Source organism: Leptodactylus fuscus, chromosome 6 (genome assembly GCF_031893055.1).
Source record: "Leptodactylus fuscus isolate aLepFus1 chromosome 6, aLepFus1.hap2, whole genome shotgun sequence".
Lineage (NCBI taxonomy): Eukaryota > Metazoa > Chordata > Amphibia > Anura > Leptodactylidae > Leptodactylus > Leptodactylus fuscus.
Window position 1 is genome coordinate 61,978,974 of NC_134270.1, and position 24,423 is coordinate 62,003,396.

The window sequence follows — 24,423 nt, forward strand, 5'->3', positions numbered from 1 at the left end:
CAGCAGATGTCGCTCCTCAGGACGCAAAAGCGTCAAAAGCCAATTGTAATGAGGGAGCAGAGTATTGGGTTGTAGGGGAATCACACCTCGCTCCACACAGCTTATAAAATTTCTGGGGAGAACCCAGAAATGGGAGAACTAAATTAATCAACTTCCAGCACTGGGATATCGATGAAGATTTTGGGGCCATCCACCGCAGGACGATGGCCTTCCTGGCGTAAAATAAACATTCCTGGAGAAAAATCAGAGTATGGTGCCGCCACAATTTCTCCTCCAGCACGCCAAGAAGGCATACTTCGGGATAAAGCAGGACAAGCTGAGCTAAGACATCTGCCAAGAGGTCCACAACCCCACTCCAAAAGTTCCGCACAATTGGACAATCCCACACCATGTGCATGAGGACAGGAACACCTAAGGTAGTTCGTACCTGGCAATCGACCCATCCTATGCAGACGGGCCAGAGTCAGATAATACTGATGTAAAATAAAAATGTGTTAATGAGTTTCATAAAGCAAAACATACTGAGGGGACTCAAAATATCCTGAAACATTTCATCTGTTAGCTTCGGAATATCAGAGCCGGGGTCTCAGCTAAGGATACTTTCACTTGAATCAAATGCTCATAGAGAATAGAAATGAGACCGCCGGTGCCCTGAGAACACAGCACACCTATCAACGGATATTCAGAAATGGCACTCGGATGGATAGGGAACAATAAGGAAAGGGCATGTCGTATTTGAAGAAATCTAAAAAATTGATGTCGAGGAATCTCATGTGAGGTACTCAAGGAGTCAAACGTTACAAAAACCCTCTGTGTGTACAGATCAGCCAGGGAAGTCACAACGTACCACAACCAGGACTGAGCTCCAGGTAACTCAAAGCCAGGGTTATCCCATAAAGGGATTTTCCCATAAAGGGGTTTCTACTGGGGTATCGAAGTATGAGGACATTTTCCGAGCCTGCCTCCAAACCTGCACTGCCAAGGAATGAATGGGCAAGAGCCTATCCCTAAACAGCCGAGGTTGTTCCAACACCGCCCACAGGATACGCAGGTCCAGGTGGTGAACCAGATGCGCCTCGGGTCCCCGAAGACGATCCGAGGAGGCCCAATGCTTAATGAAGCAGAGCTAACTCGCTAGATAATAAAGAAACAGGTCGGGGAGCAAAGCACCATTGAGCTGCTTCGGTCGCTGCGGAGTAGATAATTTCAACTTGGATCTGGAGTGGTCTCATACAAAGGAAATGATTAGGGAATCCATATGTTTAAAGAATTGGCGAGGCACAGGCATGGCCAAGTGACTCACAGCATACAGACATTTGGGTTCAACAATCATCTTCACAAGGTTAATCCTGCCTGCTACCGATAAAGGCAAAGCAGCCCAGGTCTGAAATTTAGTCCTAAAATGCGAGATAACGGGGAAGATATTCTGATCTAGGAATCTCTTATGGTCTATGGAAATAACAATGCCTAGATACTTACAGGCTGAAACCACTGGCAACCCACACATCCTATCTCCCCCACCGCAGCCGGTACATGGCCAATGTGCATGTAAGAGGATTTAACCCAGACCCGAGTAGTTGCCAAACTCATCTATTAACGCCATGGCTCGGGGCAACGACACAGAGTCATTAACAGGAGGAGATCATTGGCATAAAGTGCGGTTCTCTCCTCCCGGGAGCCAATGGTTATACCCTTATATACAGGGTCTTGTCTAAGTAATATAGCTAGGGATTCTACAGCCAGAGCAAACAGTAGTGGCGAAAGTGGGCACCCCTGCCGCATGCCTCTACCCAATGAAAAGTAAGGAGACAGCGAGCCATTAATTGACAACATCGCTCTGGGGGAAACTATATAAAAGAGAAACCCAAATAATGAAGCCATCTCCAAAACCATACCTGCGTAAAGTCTACAAGAGGAAAGGTCATTCAACGAGGCAGTGTTATAGTCTTGTACATAGTTACAGTCTAGTTATAGTCTTGTAGATAGGGGCTGTATTATAGTAGTTATATTTTCCTATATAGGAGATATTATTATAGTAGTATTATTCTTGTACATTAGGTACAGTATTATCAGTTATATTCTTGTTCATAAAGACATTATTATAATAACTATATGCATGGTACAGCATTATTGTGTATTGGGTACAGTGTTATACCAGTTATATTCTTGCACATGAGGATAGTATTATTCTCGTGATATTCTTTGTTCTAAAATATGCTACAAAATATTGCTATTTTATTGAAGTGCCTGAAGTCAGTCAAGATAAATCATTCCCACTCAGTATATTATATTATATTGCATATTGTTTATTCTATTCATGCTGAGCCTTAACCTTGGGAAAGTTCACAGATGTGTCCTTCGGATTAAGCAGAAATTTGCAACACTTCCTTCACCATTGTCTGAGAGGCCAGTTTCTCAATGATTAATATGCTTGACGTTGTATGAGGATGAGGTTAGGTGAGATCCACTCCCAAAAGACAAATATCAATGGCATTTCCTTACAGGCAGCTCTTTACTCGGTTTATTGTTCTCTCCATATATTCTAGGAGGTCCGTTCATCAATGTGAAGACATTAAAGGGCCTGTCCAGTTTTATGTAACTAAAGCTCAGTTGTTTTGTTATGAGAAGTTCAGAAACTTTCTAATATACTTTGTTTCCATTACCATTTTCAAGACACCTGCTTGCTGACAGTGAATAGGAGATTGGGAGATAAGGCTCCGGTCCTGACCTACTCCTGCTCACAGGACTGGGTGTTATAGTGTTATCAGCGTAGACAATTCTTTGTGAACCAAACACATCATCAGCTGGTAGCCTGAATAGCCGATGGATTATCTACTCTGATACATTGTAACGGAACGTGGCACGTGTACTGTATATGAAGCTGCATCCATAAGAAAAATTTCTATAGAATAATAATTGAAATGTCATATCTGTGCCATCTGTTCCCTTTCAGAACTGTAGAATAGTCTGACTTGGGGGTGACTAGTAGAAAATGTGGCAAATAAAATCACACTGGATGTAAAGAACACCAAAAAGAGCACATGCAGCAACAAAATGTGGAACTCCTTCTAATCCTCAATATTTTATTGTACTATATACCGTATTTTTCGGACTATAAGACGCACCGGACCATAAGACGCACTAAGGTTTTAGAGGAGGAAAATAGGGAAAAAAAAATTTTTAAGGAAAAAAAATTGGTGAAATATTTAATAACCTAATAATATAATATTTCACCAATGTAAATAGAACCGGGGGCTTTCGGACACAGGGATACCAAATGTGTATGTGTTTCACAGTAATGTTTTTGTTTTATATGTATTGTAGGGCTATGGGGGTGATTTGAACATATCTATCTATCTAATCTATCCTATCTATCTGTCTGTCTGTCTGTCTATCTATCTATTCTATCTAATCTCATCCATGGATGGAAAGAGACACCCTGCAGTGAAGCTATGTAAGAAGAGAAAAAGGGGCGGGCCAGACGGGTGAAGGAGGTGTGGTTTTCTAAGCAAACTTGAAAACACACCTCTTTCACCCGTCTGGCTCGTCCCTCCTTCACTGCCTCTCAGATGTCGCTTCTGCAATGATGCCACACAGGCAGGGAAATAGGGGCGGGCCAGACGGGTGAAGGAGGCGTGGTTTCAAGCTTGCCGAGAAAACCACGCCTCCTCCTCCCGTTTGGCCCGCCCCTCCTTCCCTGTCTGTGTGGCTTCATTGCCAGAGCCAGATCTGAGAGGCAGTGAAGCAGGGGCGGGGCCAGACGGGAGAAGGAGGCGTGGTTTTCTCGGCAAGCTTGAAACCACGCCTCCTTCACCTGTCTGGCCCGCCCCTACTTCCCTGCCTCTCAGATCTCGCTCCTGCAAACACGCAACACAGACAGGGAAGGAGGGGCAGAGCAGGCAGGCACCGTGCTGCTCTTCTTTTCATTCGCACAGACGGGACACAGACGCTGCGCACGCTGCATTCGGACTATAAGACGCACACACATTTTCCTCCCATATTGGGAGGAAAAAAAGTGCGTCTTATAGTCCGAAAAATACGGTATAAAGTTAAAAAACGCAGCATAACATGTTCACATGTAGTGACGTAATTATTATTATTGTTTTTTTATATAACACCATTAATTCCATGCTTCTGTACATTATATTAACTCCATGCTGCTGTACATTATTATATCAATTCCATGCTGCTGTATATTATTATATTAATTCCATGCTGCTTTACATTTGAGGGTTTACATAGAGTACATAAAATATACAACACAAATACAATACTAACAATGACCGACTGGTACAGAGGGGTAGAGGGCCCTGCCCACGAGGGCTAAGTATATGAGGGAAGAGGGATAGAGACAGAAGGTGAGGGATACAGATGGTGGTGTGGTGACAGTAGTGTTATTGGAGGTTGTAGGCCTTCCTGAATAGGTGAGTCTTCAGGGCCTTCTTGAAGCCTGTGATTGTGGGGGTCAGTCTTATGTGTCTTGGTAAGGAGTTCCAGAGTATGGGGGATGCACAGGAGAAATCTTGGAGTTGGTTGTGTGAGGGGCGGATAAGAACAGAGCGAAGTAGGAGGTCATTGGAGGATCTGAGGTTATGTGTGGGCGGGTAGTGGGAGATTAGGTCAGAAATATATGGAGGGGGAAGGTTGTGGATGGCTTTGTATGTCAGCGTTAATAATTTGAACTCTATTCGCTGGGCACCGGATAACCAGTGAAGGGATTGGCAGAGGGGAGCTGCAGGGGAGAGGTGCACAGTTTAAAGGGGTTGTCCCACGTTGCATACTCTCCAGTCTTCGCTGCAGCAAATTCTTCTGTCTTCCGGCTTTGTTGCGTCATTGGTGGGCGGGGTTACATATGCAAAGCCAGCGGCGAAAAGTCGTCGCTTCTATGCCGCTGGCCCTGCGTGTGTGCTGCCGATGCACTAGGCATTGGACGTACAGCCTTCACAGTGTAATACAGACCCGGCATCCGCTGTAATAGAGAGGCGGATGCCAGGGAGTGTAGACGCCAGCACAGGTGAAGCCACCAGCGGCAGGACCGATGCTACTATTCCGCTCCTCCGCCCCCCCTCCCCTCCCCTCCGGAATAGCAGCATCGCTCCTGCTGCTGCAGGCTTCACTTGTGCCGGCGTCTACACTCCCCGGTATCCGCCTCTCTATTACAGCGGATGCCGGGTCTGTATTGGTGGCCCCTTCCCTCCCCCCAAAGTGTAAACTACCCCCCCTTCAGGCTCGCTCCCGTGCACTTAGCCCCTCCTCCCTCCCCCCTGAGAGCAGCAGATACATCACTTGACTTATGACCAGATAAATCAAGGGATGTGTAAAAAAAAATGAATAAAGTGATATAGTGGACAAACAAAGCAGTTTTGCTGAAGCAGTGTATTTAGGGAAAAGTCTTACATTCACATTAACAAGCAGTATAGATAGGATCCTTGTGATGGGACAACCCCTTTAAGGTGGACTGGAGGGGAGCGAGAATATTCGCTGGGAGGCTATGGAGAAGGGTGTTACAGTAGTCTATTATGAGGGTATGGACTAGCATCTTTGTAGTTTCAGGTGTGAGGAAGGAGCAGATTCGATGGATGTTCTTAAGTTGGAGGCGGCAGGAGGTGTTGAGGGTTTGGACGTGTGACTTGTGACGTACTAAAATATCACATTCATTTGCTGCTTTTTTCATAAATAATGAATGAGATATATGGTGTAAGTGTAAGCCAGGCGCCGTTTTTTCCCATTTCGTCATTGCTGATTGCTGAAGTTTATGGTTTTCTTCACTCGCTGCCTGCTCTGACTTGTTTTATACAAACATTAGCTGAACGTGTCATGAGCAGCACTTCTCTCTAATGTGTTCTAATGCTTCTCTTGTAATTGGACATAACCCTCAGGTGATCAGCTGGTAAGGTGTCATGGAATAACATATACAGTATGAATTATTTACTAATGTGATTAGACATGCCACCCAGCTTTCCTGGAACCCTGAGTGGTAAATGTGCCACATTACATCCCCACTCTCATCCATATCACTGACTCTCGAAGAAGCTGTTATTGGTGGCTGCTCATGCTGACAGACTGGAGAAGCAATATGTAAATGTTTTTGTAACTCCCGGTCTGATGGATGGGAGAATGAACCCTGTAGTCTCATCTGGAATATGTTTGGCCTGATGTGGGAATACCTCTTTAAACTAAGGACCCATGTTGCAAAAATACACTGTTTTCAAACATACAGGTGTATTTATTTAATCTGTAAAAATGTTTTTTTCCATGGACTTGGGAGGCAGAAATGCTAAATGCAAATACTTCTCTACTAGATTTTTTTTCTACAGCTCTTTTAGCTATGATTTACTATGTGGGGCCTTAAGATCCTATGGCACTGCCCAGGGTAATTATCGAGAACTGATGTTCCTTAGAACATGCACAGTGGTCATTCTATATCACCAATGAAATTGGGCGCCAGTGATCCTGATGCTTGCACCTCTGATTTTACACTTGTTGCCCTGGACCTGTAGCTGTATGACATGCGGCTGTCCTCCCTAGCGTATCGATAGAGGTTTTACATGGGCACTGTATAGCATGTTTATTTTTATACTGTATATTTGGGTACAATGCAGTATACTTCAGTATACTAGGGTGAGTCAATAGAAGGTATTGACCAGGGCACCATCCAATCTGTGATCAGTCCTGCTTAGGGTGTGTCTGCTGGCAAGTCCCCTCTTGGATATTGTCATGTCAGCAGCACTTAGCAGGTTAATTTTTTTTATTTATTTATTTATAATAGAGTTTTTCCTCTCTGTTCATTCATGTCTCTGCCATCCATGGGTGCGGCCCTATAGCTTTGTGCACTGTACTCGCCAGTGATGTCGATTTATCTTTCGCAACCCTTAATGATATGAGACAGTTCTCGACCGCGCTCCCTACTGCACATACACCTGCTTTAAATAAACAGTGAGGTGGGTGTAATCCTGTGTGTCACCCACAGCTCCCTCACTTTTTGGCCACTTGTGTCTGGCTTTCTTCTCACTGTCTGGTGTGTGGATGTAAATCTCCCGCTGAGTAATGATAATGGTAAGACAAGCAAGGGCACCCTTCACTGTGACAGCAGCTGACGTGTGGTGAGTGCCAAGACCCAGAAGATTCACCCGGATATTATAGACATATATCAGTAGTGCCACCTGGTGCCAGGAGGGTATCGTGCCCATGATATTACGCTTTCATTACAGTCTCACGGTGTCCCTGGCTACTCCTCTGCTGCTGCTGTCAGAGTTTGATGGAAACAAGTAATAACATTTTGCTTTATAGCTCGGCGGAGGGGGGGGGGGGGTATTTAATTTAGGAGGAGAGACAACACTGGAATAATGGAATGTTATTTGTGTTATGTTTTAGCTCAGCTCAAAAATATTGTCCTTTTTTTTACACATTGCATTATTATTGCTTCTAATTTATAGAATTTACTGTCTATTTCTTTGCTATTTTGATCTTTTTGTTGGTTGCATAATTTTATGACTTATTTGATTAATTGGGACTTATTTTGTACGTGTTTTTTTTGCTTTTGTATAAATTTAGGGTCTTTTTATTGCTTTTTTTTCATATGATTTATGTATTTTATTTACATTTATGCATATTTATAGAGGGGAGATTTGTAAAAATCAGTTCAGCAACTTTTACCACACCGATTGCTATCTCAGGCTACGTTCACATCTGCGGCAGAGTCCCCTTAGGAGAGACTGCTGAATATTGTCCTGCACCTAGGACTTTTCAATCCCCTGGTTTCAATATAAAAACAGCAGAAACCCGACAGACTCCATTATAGTCTAGTGATCTGCGGGTCACTGCTGTCTTAGCAGACGGACTCTGTCGTTTGGGTCCCCCAACAGGTCCGAACGACAGAGTGCCAGGGGCAAGTGTAAACCTACCCTTAGTCTATATTCACAAGACCGTGGGGGAAAACTGCATTTTTCATGACCATTTTTACAGATCACTCATATATTGCAGTGTATGGAGGGATCCGTGTAATACAGACAAAAATAAAGCATGACCTATATTTTGATGGTCTATTACAGAGAACCATCAAAATATCAGTCATGTGAATAGCCCCCATTGACAGACTTAATGTTGTTGCAGGACTTTTCTCTCTGCCTATTTTAAGTGGACTGGGGGATGGAGTTCCCAAATGCTAGTGTGAACTTGGCATAACCTTGGTCATGTGCAGTAAAGATGTCAGTGTCAGCATCCCTAGTGGTCTAAGGCAGTGAAGGGTTGATGACAGTATACCAGGTGATCTAGGACAGAAAAGTGGTTAGTTCCAGTATTCATGGTGGTCTAGCAGTAATGTGATTAATGCAAGAATCCATCAAGGTTTAGAGCAGTACATCTAGTGGTCTAGGGCAGTAAGGGATTAATATCAGTATAACTATTGTACGGCAGTTAAGGAGTTAATGTCAGATTACCTAGGACAGTGAAAGTGGAAAGTATACCTGGAGATTGAGGACAGTAAATGGGTTTATTTCATTATACATACATGATCTTGGGCAGTAAAGAGGTTTTTGTAAGGGTAAATGGTAGTGTAAGGCAGTGAAGGATGTAATACCAGTATACCTGGTGATCTAGGACAGAGTTAATTCCAGTATACATGTTGTTTATGGGCAATAATGGGGTTAATGTAAATGCTTCTGGTGGTCTAGGGTAGCGAAGGGGTAAATGTCAATTTATGTGGTGGCCTAGAAGTAAAGATATTAGTGTAGAAATACTTGGCGGTCTAAGCTTGTGACGGGCTTAATGTCAGTACACCTGATGCTCTTGGACAGTGTAGGGATTAATGTCAGTATACCTTGTGATCTAGGACAGTGAAGGGGTTAGTGTAGCTATATATGGTGGTCCAGGTAGTGAGGGTGTTAGTGTTGGTATAACTGTTGATGTAGGGTACCAAAGGGGTTAATGTAAATATAACTTTTGGTCTAGAGTAGTGAAAAGGTAATGTTAATATTTCTGAATGGGGGCAGTAGAAGGGTTAATCCTGCAGATTTTATTTTATTTTATTTTACATACTTATATAGCACCATCATATTCTACAGCACTTTACAGATATTGTCAACCACTGTCCCATATAGAGCTCAAGGAGAACATATAAACTCCTTGCAGATGTCATCTTTGGTTGGATGCAAACCTAGGACTCCAGCGCTGCAAAGAAATATACCTGGGGTCTAGAGGTTACTCGTGTCTCCAAGGTTACCTTGGCTGTTAGTTCTGTTTCCGCCCTGTGTTGATCATAGAGAGGGGATTACATAACTGTAACGGTACGGCTGCATAGTTCTCTTTATGAGATAAGGCAGAGCTTTTCAGAAACTTAGCTATTACTGTTGGGCCTGTTTCCTATTAATGTTGTCTATTCTGTTTCTGCACTTTGCATACATGTCTGTTTAACTGTTAGAATGTGATAATGCAAAGCTGAAATGTAAATATGAGTAATTTTTGCTGGCAGCTGATGGGTGGATGGCTCCTGTATTGTGTGATAATGTAATTTGATACATGTAATCTGTACCTTTTAAAGGTATTGGCTACAAGCCTGGGTCAGTCAGTGCCAACGTTAGAATGTGATAATGCAAAGCTGAAATGTAAATATGAATAATTTTTGCTGGCAGCTGATGGGTGGATGGCTCCTGTATTGTATGATAATGTAATTTGATATACCGTATATACTTGAGTATAAGCCGACCCGAATATAAGCCAAGACCCCTAATTTTACCACAAAAAACTAGGAAAATTTATTGACTCGAGTATAAGCCTAGGGGGGAGATCCACCATTGCAGATAAAAAGTCTGGTCATGTGCATTGCAGCTTAGTAACTCCATGGGGATCATAGTAATAGCAGTTAACCCCATCATATCCCTCACATTAACCCCCTGTGTGCCTCACATAAGAGTTACTGATATGTGGGACATATGGAGGTAATAATTAGGTATCTTCATAATTAAGGTCCTTCATTAGTACCCTCATGTGTCTCACATATTAGTAACCCTTAGGCCGGGTTCACACAGAGTGATGACGTCATGACCATGTGATCGGACTCTGGTGTGGGCGGAGCTACTAGGATTTAGACTCATCCTTATCTGCAGATGTTACATACCAGTGGCTACAGGACCTTTGATGACATCAAAGTCACGTAACCTCATGACAAGCCAATCACAGAGCAGTAGCACTAAAGGACTTCCTTCTTCCAGTTTTCTGTGCTCTGTGGACCTTGACTCATGTATAAGCTGAAGAGAGCTTTTTCAGCATGAAAAACGTGCGGAAAAAAAATCAGCTTATACTTGAGTATATACGTATGTAATCTGTACCTTTTATAGGTATTGGCTACAAGCCTGGGTTAGTCAGTGCCACACTGAGCCCGCGCTATAGAGGCTTTGCATGGATTTGCATGCATGCCATGTAGCAATAAATAGATAGTAGTGGGTGACATGTGGTACTTACAAATTGATGCACCACTCCAGAGAATCATAGAGCAGGTATTATACACCACCCTTGCAGTGAGAGAAGAAGAGTAGTGAGGGCTTAAATCTTAACAGACTTCACACCAAAGTTGTACCAACTCTGAGGTTGCTGTGACTTTCAGTGGGTTAAAGTGTGCACCAACCCTGGAACTGAGGAGACTGGGGGATACCAGCCCAATACTGTCACAAAATTGAACCAATTCTTTGCTGAGAGACTGACCGAACTACAGGTAGTCCTCGGGTTACGATGGTCTAGGGTTACAACGTTTCGTGGTTATGACTAGAGATGAGCTAAAAAGTAAAGCTCCCTCGTAACAGAAAGTTGCCAGCACTCCCGACTAGCAAGGACGAGCCTGCGGCAAATCAACGCTGGTTCTGCGGCAAATCAACGCTGGTTCTGTGGCAAATCAACGCTGGTTCTGCAGCAGGCTCGTCCTTGCTAGTCAGAAGAGAGCTGGCAGCTTGCTGTTACAAGGGAGCTTACTTTTTCTCATAGCAATTAATTGACCAGCGTTGATTGGTACCGCATTCGGCCAATCAACGCTGGTTCTGCCGGAGGCTCGTCTGTGAGGAGGCGGAGTCTAATATCAGACCACAGCAGTCTCCATTGTGGTCCGATATTAGACTCTGCCTCCCGGCCAGCATTGATTGGCTGAATGCTGTACACTGGCCAATCAACGCTGGCCAATGCATTCCTATGAGAAAAAGTAAGCTCCCTTGTAACAGCAAGCTGCCTACAGCTCTCCCTGTAAAGTACGTGATTTAGTGTGAAGCGGCTTGGAACCGAGGAAGACTGTACTGTATTGTTTATGGTACAGTCTTCCTCGGTTCTGAGCCGTTGCACACTAAATCACGTTGATCCGTTCCTACGCGTCGTCGTATGGTATGTTTCCGACTTACGTAGAAATTCGGTTTACGACGCCGCATAAGAACGGATCAGCGACGAAAGTCGAGGACTACCTGTACATAATGTGAGTTCTACACTGTGACCAAAGTGTGTAGAAGCTGTGAGCTTAGCCTGGAACGGCTGTTGCACAGTGCTGTGGCCCTAAGGCTGAGTATGAGCAAGGGGTACTCTATGAGGCTGCTGCTGTGGTGAACTAAAGTGGACTTTGGAATTACTGCCATTATTGGAGTCCTTGCCTTCTGGATTGCCAGTATTAGGGCGGGATTCCTGTGGTTTACAACTGTGTGGTTATCTCCCCATCGGAGTGATGATATGTATGTATATGATGTAAATGTATGTGTTTTATAGAAACTGTGTTCTGTACATGAACTGGGTTTCCTTTGTTTTGCACTTCAAACTTTGCTCACATTATCGTCAAGCTTCAGATTGTGATCCGTTTTGAATTGATTTTTTGTTTTTCGATCAATCCATACAGAAAAGATTCATTTGCAATTTTATCACTATTTTATGCATTTTTGCTCCTACAGTGTTCACTCTTTATTAAAGGAAGTCTATCACTGCTACTTTAAACTGCTCCCATACTGCTGTAGTTGTTGTTAGCAGAATGAAAACCATACCTTTCTTATGTTTCAGAGCCCCAGGATTCCTGCATTTGGCTCATCCACCTCAATATGAGTTAATCCAGTGTCAATTGCTCCTCCCCCACCCCCCTGAATGCAGGATGGGTGTGTTTAGTGATGATGCAGCAGAGCTCATTAATAGAAGAAAACTCCCCCTCTGCTCCAAGATCCTCATTTAAATAAACAATAAAAGTGCTTTCTCTACACATCCCTGGGGCTCTAAAAGATAAGAAAGGTATGGTCTTCTACAGCACTATGGGAACAGTTAAAAGTAGCTGGGGGCAGTGATAGACTCCCATTAAAAATAATATAGCAACTATATCTGGCAGGTCATTAAGATTATGGTGATATAATATTTATATTTGTTTTATTATGTTTGATTTTTGATCACGTCTTATTGTGATATTTTGGGGAGAAGCAAGTTGACCAAAATACATTAATTTGTGCATTGCAGTATATTTTTTACGGTGTTCAACGGATGGGATAGATGACGTTATTTTTGGATAGAGTGGACTTATACATTGGGTTACCTAACATGTTTGTGTATTTTATTTTGTTTACATTATGTTTTTAAAATTAATAAATGTGATTTTTTTATTTTTTTTTTAAATGTAGATTGTGAGCCCCATATAGAGCTCACAATGTACATTTTTCCCTATCAGTATGTCTTTGGAATATGGGATGGAAATCCATGCAAACACGGGGAGAACATACAAACTCCTTGCAGATGGTTTTATGCCCTTGGTGGGATTTGAACACCAGGACTCCAGTGCTGCAAGGCTGCAGTGCTAACCACTGAGCCACCGTGTGGCCCCTAATAAATGTGATTTATTAACTTTATTTTTTTTTTTAATACTTTTAATATTTACCTTTTTCAACTTTTTTTTTCTTCCTGTCTGACAATGGACAGTAGTACATTGTACATAAACTCCCTAGGCAGAAACTGTCATGGCATCCCCTCAGACCACACAGTCTCATCACAGAGGATCTGTGGAGTGGCAGGGGGACGCGTTCTTGTCCCTGAACCACCCACATACTGTGAATGTTATTGATTACAGCATCTGTGGGGTTACAACCGCTGGAGTTGGAGTATCTTCTGTCTTTGGTGGCTAGTCCCAATTCTTGGCTGTGTAATACAACTGAGACACAAAAGTAATGCCACAGGCACAGCTTCTGTCCCACGGCATGAATCATTACCTATATGCTCAGTGCGACTTATGGTTGTGGCACAGAACGGGAAGGGGTTAAGCTAATAGAAACTTGCCATCTATAGTCATAGAGGTCTTTTTGTAACAAAAGTTAACCCATTCCGACTGCTGGAACCCCTATGATTATGACAACTGGGGTGTTTTGAAACCCACACCAAGTGTACCTTAGGATCAGCACTGGATTAGTAATGTTCTCCATGTATTCAGTGGGAGGTTGCTTATTGTCTGCCCCTCTGTTGGCCATACTTTTTGCAGGCACTCCTTTTTTTTTTTTTTTTTTTTAAGACTAGTTTACTATGGTGCTTATTAATGCATTCAAATCTGACAGGCTCTTTTACACTGCCCCTGTACCGGAGTTCATTTGCGACTTTTTTTTTTTTGCCCCTTTTTAAAAAGGTGCAAGTCATAAATACAGCACGAAAAGGATCTCCATTTAGGCCACTACCCCTTTTCTTGCCAAAATGCAAAAGTGGCAAGAGCAGCACAACAATCGGGAAGAAAAGGTGCAAATGCTTCATAAATGAAGAGTAGGGCAGATAAAGACCTCAAAAAGGTGCAATTTACACCAAAAAAGGGTGCAAATAGCTTAATAAACGTGTCCCATTGTCTCCACCAGCACAATTGTGCGGAATTGTTGAGTAATCCTGAAACTTAGAAATGATGTCATACAAGGAACTTTCTGGTGAAGCATCACATATTTCCACATCTGCATTATCCTATAGAATGCTCATATGGCATATGCCATGAGTAAGAAGGAAATCAGTTCTTATATTGTCAGAAACAAATGTAATAATTGTTGGTTATGTGGTAATGTTGGGTGGAGAGTGGAAAATATATGGCTACCTGTAGAAGGCATCTCCCCGGTGTCACCTGCAATACCTTAATGAATTGTCTATTGTGTTGTAATAATATATTGTGTAATGGCCCAGGTAAACCCAGGATATGAAAGACCAAGAGCCGTCCTTATAGCTATAAATTCTCTTCAGCCGATTCTTAGTTATATCTGCTCCTGCCTGATAATAGAAATGGCCACTGGAGATCCCCCAGTCTATACTCCTTATTCTACAGAACGGTACAGCCATAAAATAGATACATACATGTGCACAGGATTTCCACTGTGTAAAAGGCAGATCTGTTACTGATATTATTTTTTACCCTTCCTTTCCAAACTCTCTGGGTTGGATTGATATGGATTTAATAACATGTATTGTATGGACCATATCATGACTACAAATCCTGTTCTGCAGGTTTATAATGAATAAGAAGCCATTGTTACTTTTGTCTAGGAGTAGCCAGTACTTTTTTTAATTTTTTTATTTTTAGTAATGCCATCTAAATACCCAAGAACAAATGGGTTTTGCAGAGATTTTACTTTCATATAGTGACTACCTGGACATCTTTTCCATTGTCTTCTACTGTCCTGGAGTTTCATCGTATTTTACACAGAATATAATTGACCCATTACACTGAAGTCCTACATTATATCATCTGTAGAGCTAATGAAATGTGTACAGTCATGGCCAAAAGTTTTGAGAATGATACAAATATTAATTTTTACAAAGTCTACTGCTTCAGTTTTTCTAATGGCAATTTGCATATACTCCAGAATGTTATAAAGAGTGATAAGTTTAACAGCAATTACTTGCAAAGTCAATATTTGCCTAGAAAATTAACTTTATCCCCCAAAACACATTTCAACATCATTGCAGCCCTGCCTTAAAAGGACCAGCTAACATCGTTTCAGTGATTGCTCCATTAACACAGGTGTGGGTGTTGATGAGGACAGGGCTGGAGATCAATCTGTCATGATTAAGTAAGAATGACACCACTGGACACTTTAAAAGGAGGCTGGTGCTTGGCATCATTGTTTCTTTTCTGTTAACCATGGTTATCTCTAAAGAAACACGTGCAGTCATCATTGCACTGCACAAAAATGGCCTAACAGGGAAGAGTATCGCAGCTAGAAAGATTGCACCTCAGTCAACAATCTATCGCATCATCAAGAACTTCAAGGAGAGAGGTTCCATTGTTGGCAAAAAGGCTCCAGGGCACTCAAGAAAGACCAGCAAGCACCAGGACCGTCTCTTAAAAGTGTTTCAGCTGCGGGATCGGGCTACCAGCAGTGCAGAGCTTGCTCAGGAATGGCAGCAGGCAGGTGTGAGTGCATCTGCACGCACTGTGAGGCGGAGACTCTTGGAGCAAGGCCTGGTCTCAAGGAGGGCAGCAAAGAAGCCACTTCTCTCCAGAAAAAACATCAGGGACAGACTGATATTCTGCAAAAGGTACAGGGAGTGGACTGCTGAGGACTGGGGTAAAGTCATTTTCTCTGATGAATCCCCTTTTTGATTGTTTGGGACATCTGGAAAACAGCTTATTCAGAGAAGACGAGGCGAGCGCTACCACCAGTCTTGTCTCATGCCAACTGTAAAGCATCCTGAAACCATTCATGTGTGGGGTTGCTTCTCAGCCAAGGGAATCGGCTCTCTCACAGTCTTGCCTAAAAACACAGCCATGAATAAAGAATGGTACCAGAATGTCCTCCAAGATCAACGTCTCCCAACCGTCCAAGAGCAGTTTGGCGATCAACAATGCCTTTTCCAGCATGATGGAGCACCTTGCCATAAAGCAAAGGTGATAACTAAATGGCTCAGGGAACAAAACATAGAGATTTTGGGTCCATGGCCTGGAAACTCCCCAGATCTTAATCCCATTGAGAACTTGTGGTCAATCATCAAGAGACGGGTGGACAAACAAAAACCTACAAATTCTGACAAAATGCAAGCATTGATTGTGCAAGAATGGACTGCTATCAGTCAGGATTTGGTCCAGAAGTTGATTGAGAGCATGCCAGGGAGAATTGCAGAGGTCCTGAAGAAGAAGGGTCAACACTGCAAATATTGACTTGCTGCATTAACTCATTCTGTCAATATAAGCTTTTGTTCCTCATAATATGATTGCAATTACAGTATATTTCTGTATGTGATAAAAACATCTGACAAACACACATAAAAACCAGAGGCCAGCAGATCATGTGAAAATATAAGAAAATATAAGATTTGTGTCATTCTCAAAACTTTTGGCCATGACTGTATATAGAGAGGTGGAGGGATTGGGGCATTTATTTATTTATTTATTCCACTTAACCCAGGGTAAGCACATGCAGGGTGGGGAGGGAGGTATTTGCAGACAGCAGGCTGGTGGAGCATTGGGAACTTCAATCTGTAGACACATTATAGAGATTTTATTATAAGATCTATGCCAGTTTTCTAGTGTAGATGGGTTTCAATATGGTGCATCTTAGTCTATAGCCAATTCTTGTGCAAACATGTGTCATATCCATTGTTCTGCTCCTTGCCTTTCACTTTTTGTAAGCGTGACCGAGGCTCCACGCACATGAATGTGTTCTAGCATACTGTGGCATACCGACTCATTATTTTCTATAGCCACATACACACACCTGTGTTTTACCAGGTATATGGCACATGCACACTGCTTTGTTTCTAACAAGTCAGTAATGAAGCTGTACAGACCTGTCTCCTGTAATAATAGCTTGTAAGTGTAGTGTTGTAGTGAGGATGCAGGTCTTCTGGAATAACTCCACTATGAGATGGTTACTCTTGTAGATCAGAACACTTTATTCCATGCTCCATCATGGCATACAGAACATACTTATAACAACATCACAGTAAGGTTCAGTGGAGAACCACCAGCACAGTTGCAGCTCTTACCCGGACACCAACCTACACATGAAGCGGTGAAAAATACCAAGCAGATAAGAAAAAAAAATCAGGAAAATGGTGCTGGAAAATAATGACAGATTGCCAGAGGAAGTTGACGTATAAAACATAACTTTATTGTTCTAAAGACAGTGATAGGCAATGCGTTTCGACACCGGTCAGGGATCTTCATCAGGCCAATGTACAAAGATAGGTAAAAATCAAAGAATCAAAATGCTGCCAACTTTAAAAATAAAGATAAAATCCCTGTCTCTACCCTGAAATTAAACATGTGCATGTAGTACATAGTGTGTCCCTCTAATAACTGTGTTCAGATCTAACCAAAAACCTCTGATTTAGGCCAGGGTTACACTGCAATTTTTTAAATTTCTTGAGTTACAGCTGCAGGCCAGATGAATGCATTGAGTGCTTTGCAATCTTTAGGCTACAGTTGGCATTCGATAGTTCAAATCAGTTAAAGGGGTTTTCCAGCCTAAAATTTTATCTATTATTTGAGTTGTTGTTTTTTTTTTCACCTCCCCCAGCATAATGATAAAATATTCTTTTGCCTGGACAACCTCTTTAAGTGCACTTGAAAAAGTTGCAATGTAATCCTATCCTTGTTGAACCTGTGTGAACACAGACTTAGGCTAAGGCTCCACTTTATGGAAAAAGTGTTTTGTTTTGGGGCGTTTTTTTTGTTGTTGCAGATTTTATTGTGTTTTTTTGAGCCAAAGCCAATAATGGATTCAACAGAAAGGAGAAGTAGAAATCTCCTATTATGCCTATAGGTGGCATGCACCTATTATGTAGTGCTCACCTCTTGGATGCCATGTAACTTTAATTACTAAGCTGTATTTTCTTCCTTTTTTCTAGATTACTGACCATGAAATCTGTCCGAGCAGTAGTGGTTTTCCGACGACCAAAATGAATAGTAAACCAGGTGAGCTGTCACCCCTATTCCCCTCCCTTTATATGTCTATGTTTGGGTGCCTTGTATCAGAAAAATTGATCTGAACATTAAATCATTGTCAGAACTTTGGAACAATTAGAGTCGCAATTCCGCTTAGTTGTGGTGAACCGCATGTTTTTATTGTGTCTGCATCAGTTACTAAGTAAGCACAATCTAATTACCTCACATAAAACAGATGGCATCCACATAAAATAACTCCTTGGCACTATCACACAGCTCTATACATACTTGTTTTATGGGAAGCAGACATCACAACAATCTCACTCTTAAAGAGAGAAAAACCAAAGTTGTAGGAAACCCCCTTTTTATTTGCCCTTTTTCAGGCTGTAAAGCTTTTTTTAGGACCTGTTGGCTCAGGAATCTACACTATACACAGCTATGGGTACGGAGGTTGTATAGGTTACATATATGATGGTTGGAGCATGGCAACATACTTTATATGTTACCATCTAGAACGAGGCTAGGCATCCTTCAGCACTCCAGCTGTTGTAAAACTACAACTCCCAGCAGGCAACACTTGCTCTGCTGTTCTTGGAACTCCCATTAAAGTGGATGGAGCATGTTGGGAGTTGTAGTTTCACAGCAGCTGGAGAGCCGAAGGTTGCTGACCCCTGAGCTAGAAGATTGTGATGATGTGCACAACGGATATATCACTGGACTGAATGAATGGTGACAAATGTTAATATATCTTTAAGACCGATGTGCTTCAGGTCAAATCTTGGAAAAAAATATTTAAGGCTTTGTCTACATGGTTTTTTTTTTTTTAAACTACCGAAGTACAGTTTTTAATTGAAATTGTAAGTAGCAATTACTATGGCAATAAACCAGGGTTTTCTGTTAGCAAACACGTGAAAGTACAGCAAATAAAAACTGCATGCAAAGTAGCACTATGTATACCTAGTCTTACTTTGTGAAAGTTTCGGTAATATTTATTTGGCAGCTAGCTTCCACTTCAGAAGACAATACACAGTATTTACTTACCACCACCTTTTTTAAAGGTTCTTAGACCTGTCATCTACTAAATCTGGATCCGCATTCTTGGACATTGGTGTGAGAAGATACTAACGTAACTAAACATCAGGAGGAATTCTTAAAGATCCAGTTACCCTAGTATATGGCACTAATAACAGTACTGCACCATTATAAGAGAAGCTGTTACACATAAATATGGATGGAGGTGTCTGCAACATACAAGTAGTGATCACAAGGAAGGAGCGCTACAATGACTCGCACCCCAGCCTGAAGTGATAGATAGCAAGAATCAATAGGCTGTATTACTGTCCTACTGAGAGCCTGAGAATAGCTGATAAAAGGGAACAATGGCCGGTGTTCACCTGCCCTCTATTCAGCTTCCTCACCATGGAATAATGAAATACACCAGACAGTTGAGCGCAGTTTTCTTGTGCCAGGTTTTTCGCACGTATGGTGCCTTTTTTTTTTCTCCAAATCACTGCATGCTTTTTTTCATAGACTTCTCTACAGAAAAAAGCATGTAAAAAATGAATGCCCCAAAAAATGTATATAAAAATGCATACATTTTATGGATTTTTTTTTAAAATTCAAGTAACATTTTATGGATTTTTTACAATCTGAAAATCCTGTCATAAAAAGCCTAACTGTTGTCGTCCAGCCTTTCCTGAAACAGATAGACATTCACTTATGGCAGATTGCTGCACAACTCTGCATGCGGTCATGTCTCGGGCAGATACAGTCCTATGAAAAAGTTTGGGCACCCCTATTAATCTTAATCATTTTTAGTTCTAAATATTTTGGTGTTTGCAACAGCCATTTCAGTTTGATATATCTAATAACTGATGGACACAGTAATATTTCAGGATTGAAATGAGGTTTATTGTACTAACAGAAAATGTGCAATATGCATTAAACCAAAATTTGACCGGTGCAAAAGTATGGGCACCTCAACAGAAAAGTGACATTAATATTTAGTAGATCCTCCATTTGCAAAGATAACAGCCTCTAGTCGCTTCCTGTAGCTTTTAATCAGTTCCTGGATGAAGGTATTTTGGACCATTCCTCTTTACAAAACAATTCAAATTCAGTTAAGTTTGATGGTGGCCGAGCATGGACAGCCCGCTTCAAATCATCCCACAGATGTTCAATGATATTCAGGTCTGGGGACTGGGATGGCCATTCCAGAACATTGTAATTGTTCCTCTGCATGAATGCCTGAGTCGATTTGGAGCGGTGTTTTGGATCATTGTCTTGCTCTAATATCCATCCCCGGCGTAACTTCAACTTCGTCACTGATTCTTCAACATTATTCTCAAGAATCTGCTGATACTGAGTGGAATCCATGCGACCCGCAATTTTAATAAGATTCTCGGTGCCGGCATTGGCCACACAGCCCCAAAGCATGATGGAACCTCCACGAAATTTTACAGTGGGTAGCAAGTGGTTTTCTTGGAATGTTGGTTGTTTTTTGGATGCCATGCATAATGCCTTTTTGTATGACCAAACAACTCAATCTTTGTTTCATCAGTCCACAGGACCTTCTTCCAAAATGAAGCTAGCTTGTCCAAATGTGCTTTTGCATACCTCTGGCGACTCTGTGGCGTGTTTGCAGAAACGGCTTCTTTCTCATCACTCTCCCATACAGCTTCTCCTTGTGTAAAGTGTCCTGTATTGTTGACCGATGCACAGTGACACCATCTGCAGCAAGATGATGCTGCAGCTCTTTGGAGGTGGTCTGTGGATTGTCCTTGACTGTTCTCACCATTCTTCTTCTCTGCCTTTCTGATATTTTTCTTGGCCTGCCACTTCTGGGCTTAACAAGAACTGTCCCTGTGGTCTTCCATTTCCTTACTATGTTCCTCACAGTGGAAACTGACAGGTTAAATCTCTGAGACAACTTTTTGTATCCTTCCCTTGAACAACTATGTTGAACAATATTTGTTTTCAGATCATTTGAGAGCGGGCTTTCCATGCTCGGCGTCCATCAAACTTAACTGAACTTGAATTGTTTTGTAAAGATGAATGGTCCAAAATACCTTCATCCAGGATCCAGGAACTGATTAAAAGCTACAGGAAGCGACTAGAGGCTGTTATCTTTGCAAAAGGAGGATCTACTAAATATTAATGTCACTTTTCTGTTGAGGTGCCCATACTTTTGCACCGGTCAAATTTTGGTTTAATGCATATTGCACATTTTCTGTTAGTACAATAAACCTCATTTCAATCCTGAAATATTACTGTGTCCATCAGTTATTAGATATATCAAACTGAAATGGCTGTTGCAAACACCAAAATATTTAGAACTAAAAATGATTAAGATTAATAGGGGTGCCCAAACTTTTTCATAGGACTGTATGTATATGGATACAGGGGTGGTCTGATTAGACACTAGGTCTTGCCATAAGAGAGTGTAGAAGTGCTTTGCCTGCTGCCCTATAAAAGGCCTGGGGGCTATTTTTTGGGGGTGTACCTCTTGGTGAGAGATCATGGATTATTAGACTTGCCTCTACGATACAATTGAAGATCATTTGCCAAGGTGACTTATTTTGGAATGGGGTGCATTTTTGGACAGAGAGAAACAGGATGGTTATTTTGATGAATTGCCAACAATGTAGGCCATTCTGATCTAGCTGTGAGGAGGTGCGAGGGGAATGATCATGTGAGAGCCAGCACACACAACAAACAGACTTGGGACAAACCACCGGTAGTTTCCTTGTCTACTATCCAGATACAGGTGGCACTTTTATTACACATCCCATATCTGTCCAGGCCATGTCCAGGTGCTTAGCAGAAGAAAACATCATGCCAATTATGTGTCCTGCCATTGACAGCCAGCTATGCACTGTCGCCTTAATCTACAGTGACCTGGAATACTATAGATTGGAACCATATTGTCTTTAGTGGTGAATCCAGGTTCTCTTGGGAATCCAGGGAGACAGTTTCCAGATTGGAGGCCTCATGGTGAGCACTTCAATTCTGCCTTTGTTGTGGTGGTGTCATAGCCTGGGAATCCATCGCATACTCCAGGTCACCCCTAGTAGTCATATGTGGAACACAAACAGCTCATTGATATGTGCATGATGTCCTGTGGCCATGTGTGTTGCTTCTTATGGCAAGGCCTTCAATGTTCCTATTTTAGGAGGACAATACTCCTTTGTTGAATTTCTCACCATTCCAGCCTAGCCTGTGGAAGGTATTGAGAGTTGTGGTTTCGTGAGGACAAACATACAGCAAACAGGATCCCATTATGTGTCTGGAGACCATTTGGAACCTTTATACCTCCATGCCCAGTTGTATCTCATGTTGCTTCCAGGCTAGAGGTTACGCTACAGGGTAACAGAGCCTCTTGCCCAATAAACTTATTATTTTGCTCTAATATTACAGTCACTTACATTTATCATATTCACAAAGAGAGTTTCTTTTGATTTTATTAAGTGTAATTGAATGGCTGAATTTTTTTTTTTAAAGAAAAGACGGATTATTTTTAGCGTATATAGGGGGATTGTTGATTTTAGGGGTGGTTGACCTTTAGTCTAACAATATGTATAGGTAGATTTGTGTTTATTGCAGTTTTGCGTTGCCCTATGTGTTTATCTTGATGAAATAGCTCACAATGTTACAATGTATCAGTGTTGTCTGGTTTATATTCCGCATGCAGGATGGAGAGCTGCCGCCGCCTTCCTTACTGTCATGTTCTGCTTTGGGATGCTGTGGTACTTACATGTGGACACATACATACCAAGGTAGGTACCCATGTGGTTCGGTGGCTGCAGGGGTTGTGTAATATTTAGGCCATAAGGCAGTAAATCCCATACACAAGGCATAGATATATATATATTTTTCTGCTCTAAGAATATATTTAAAGGGTAGGTAGTATCAAAAATTGATCTACTGTTTAAGTCAATCTTTTATGTAAATTAAAATAAAAAATAAAAAAAATGTCTAGGTTACTAAATATTTTTTTTTTTTTACAAATTGGAACACTTTCAATTTTTATTCTGGTCACCGGGATTCAAAATAGGCTGACACTTCCTGTTCTAGAGATTATTTTTCAATAGTCCTCTCATTGTAACGAGCAGGATTACAATAGAAGGTAACGCTTCTATTAGAGGTCAATAAAGTGTTTCCTCTCCCCCTCCACCCACTGTCTTAAAAAGTGGTGAGCGGGCACAGGAGCAGTTTTAGACACATTTCTGATTTAGCTTTCCAGTAAATATATAACTGTAATATATAAATTTGCTGTTGATCCAGTCCCTCTCCAGGTGCAAGAGTTTGGCGGTGTGACGGTGACCTCTTCACCCACACAACCTCTATCCTCTAATTCACTGTCTCTAAATGTTGTTATACCATAGAAAATAATGAACTTGAACCATATTAAATAGCAGATGTGTAACTTCAACTTCTTTCTCATCAGGTCCTATGTAAATGTTGGATCACTGTGCAATCCAGGTGATGTTGCTTCCAAAGCAGCTTCTATGATCAGCAAGTAAGTGTCAGCTGTCGGTCCTCCACTGTAGTGCTCAGCCATACTCCAACATAGCACACAGCCATTCTCTTGCCCAGCATACGTGTAATGTCAAGTGCTCTCTGTTGTAATAATGTAGGCCTCTTGTAATTGATGATTTTCTTTTCTTGACCTGGGCCAGACTCTACAATACCGTAGTGAGCCCACTAGAGTTGTGATGTACCCATAGTGACTCTTGGCTTTCTCCTGTCCTATAGAGCAGTTGTGGGTCTCTGGAACGGTTCTCGCCGCAGGCTGTCCCACGTAGATGCCATTCTATTCAGCATTCTAGAAAAAATGCTCAATGCCATAACGCCCATTGTCAAATCAGTCTTATACTCGCCAGCTTCTCCTGCAGTACTGGCAGGGTTTGGTGGTACTGCCACATACTACACACCGCCATGCTCACAATGTGCACAACAAATGTAGGGTATCACAAGGCACATTACATGTCAATAATCACCTTTTGTAATATTACTAACACTTTTTAAATTTAAAGGGGGAAATATGGAGTTTACCCAGTAGATTCACTGTCCAGCCCTCCTCCTGGCCAGTATATATCCTCCTGTATTTTATCCAGCCACCTACCTGTATATACATTTCACAGTTTTCCATCCACTATACATCCACTGAAATTGTCCATCACTAAATCTCATGTGTTGCTTTTCATGTGTTGACTTGTAATGTCTTCTCTTTCTCCAGTTACTCCAGAAATCACCCTGTCTTCCTGCAGATGAGTGACTATTTCTGGGTAAAGAATGAATCAGTCTATAGTTTACCGTACGGCACAAAAGGAAGTGGTAAGACAACAGCAAAAAACATTGGGAACGTTCATAGAGAGGATATTTTGTTGCCATTTAGTAAAAATGGAGCAGTTATTTATTACAAATGTGCATCACCGGTGATGGCAATATAGAGACACAGCATGTACACTTAAAGTCATTTGCGATAGACCAGGAAGTTTTGCTATAGGTTTAGTGGACGCTGTACGATAAAGTATATGTGGTGTGAATATTTATAGAGTTTCATATTTTTCACTATTGCC

General features: G+C 41.8%; 1 protein-coding gene across 1 annotated transcript in view; it reads left to right on the plus strand.

The window, feature by feature from the left end:
• LOC142210757 (CMP-N-acetylneuraminate-beta-galactosamide-alpha-2,3-sialyltransferase 4-like) overlaps nucleotides 1-24,423 on the plus strand; it is a 121,382-nt gene that overhangs the window by 88,956 nt on the left and 8,003 nt on the right. Inside the window, exons 5-8 of the mRNA XM_075280156.1 lie at nucleotides 17,806-17,872; nucleotides 22,533-22,617; nucleotides 23,289-23,360; nucleotides 24,081-24,178. Of these exons, the coding sequence (XP_075136257.1) occupies nucleotides 17,806-17,872; nucleotides 22,533-22,617; nucleotides 23,289-23,360; nucleotides 24,081-24,178 (322 nt within the window). The remainder of the gene's footprint in view (nucleotides 1-17,805; nucleotides 17,873-22,532; nucleotides 22,618-23,288; nucleotides 23,361-24,080; nucleotides 24,179-24,423) is intronic.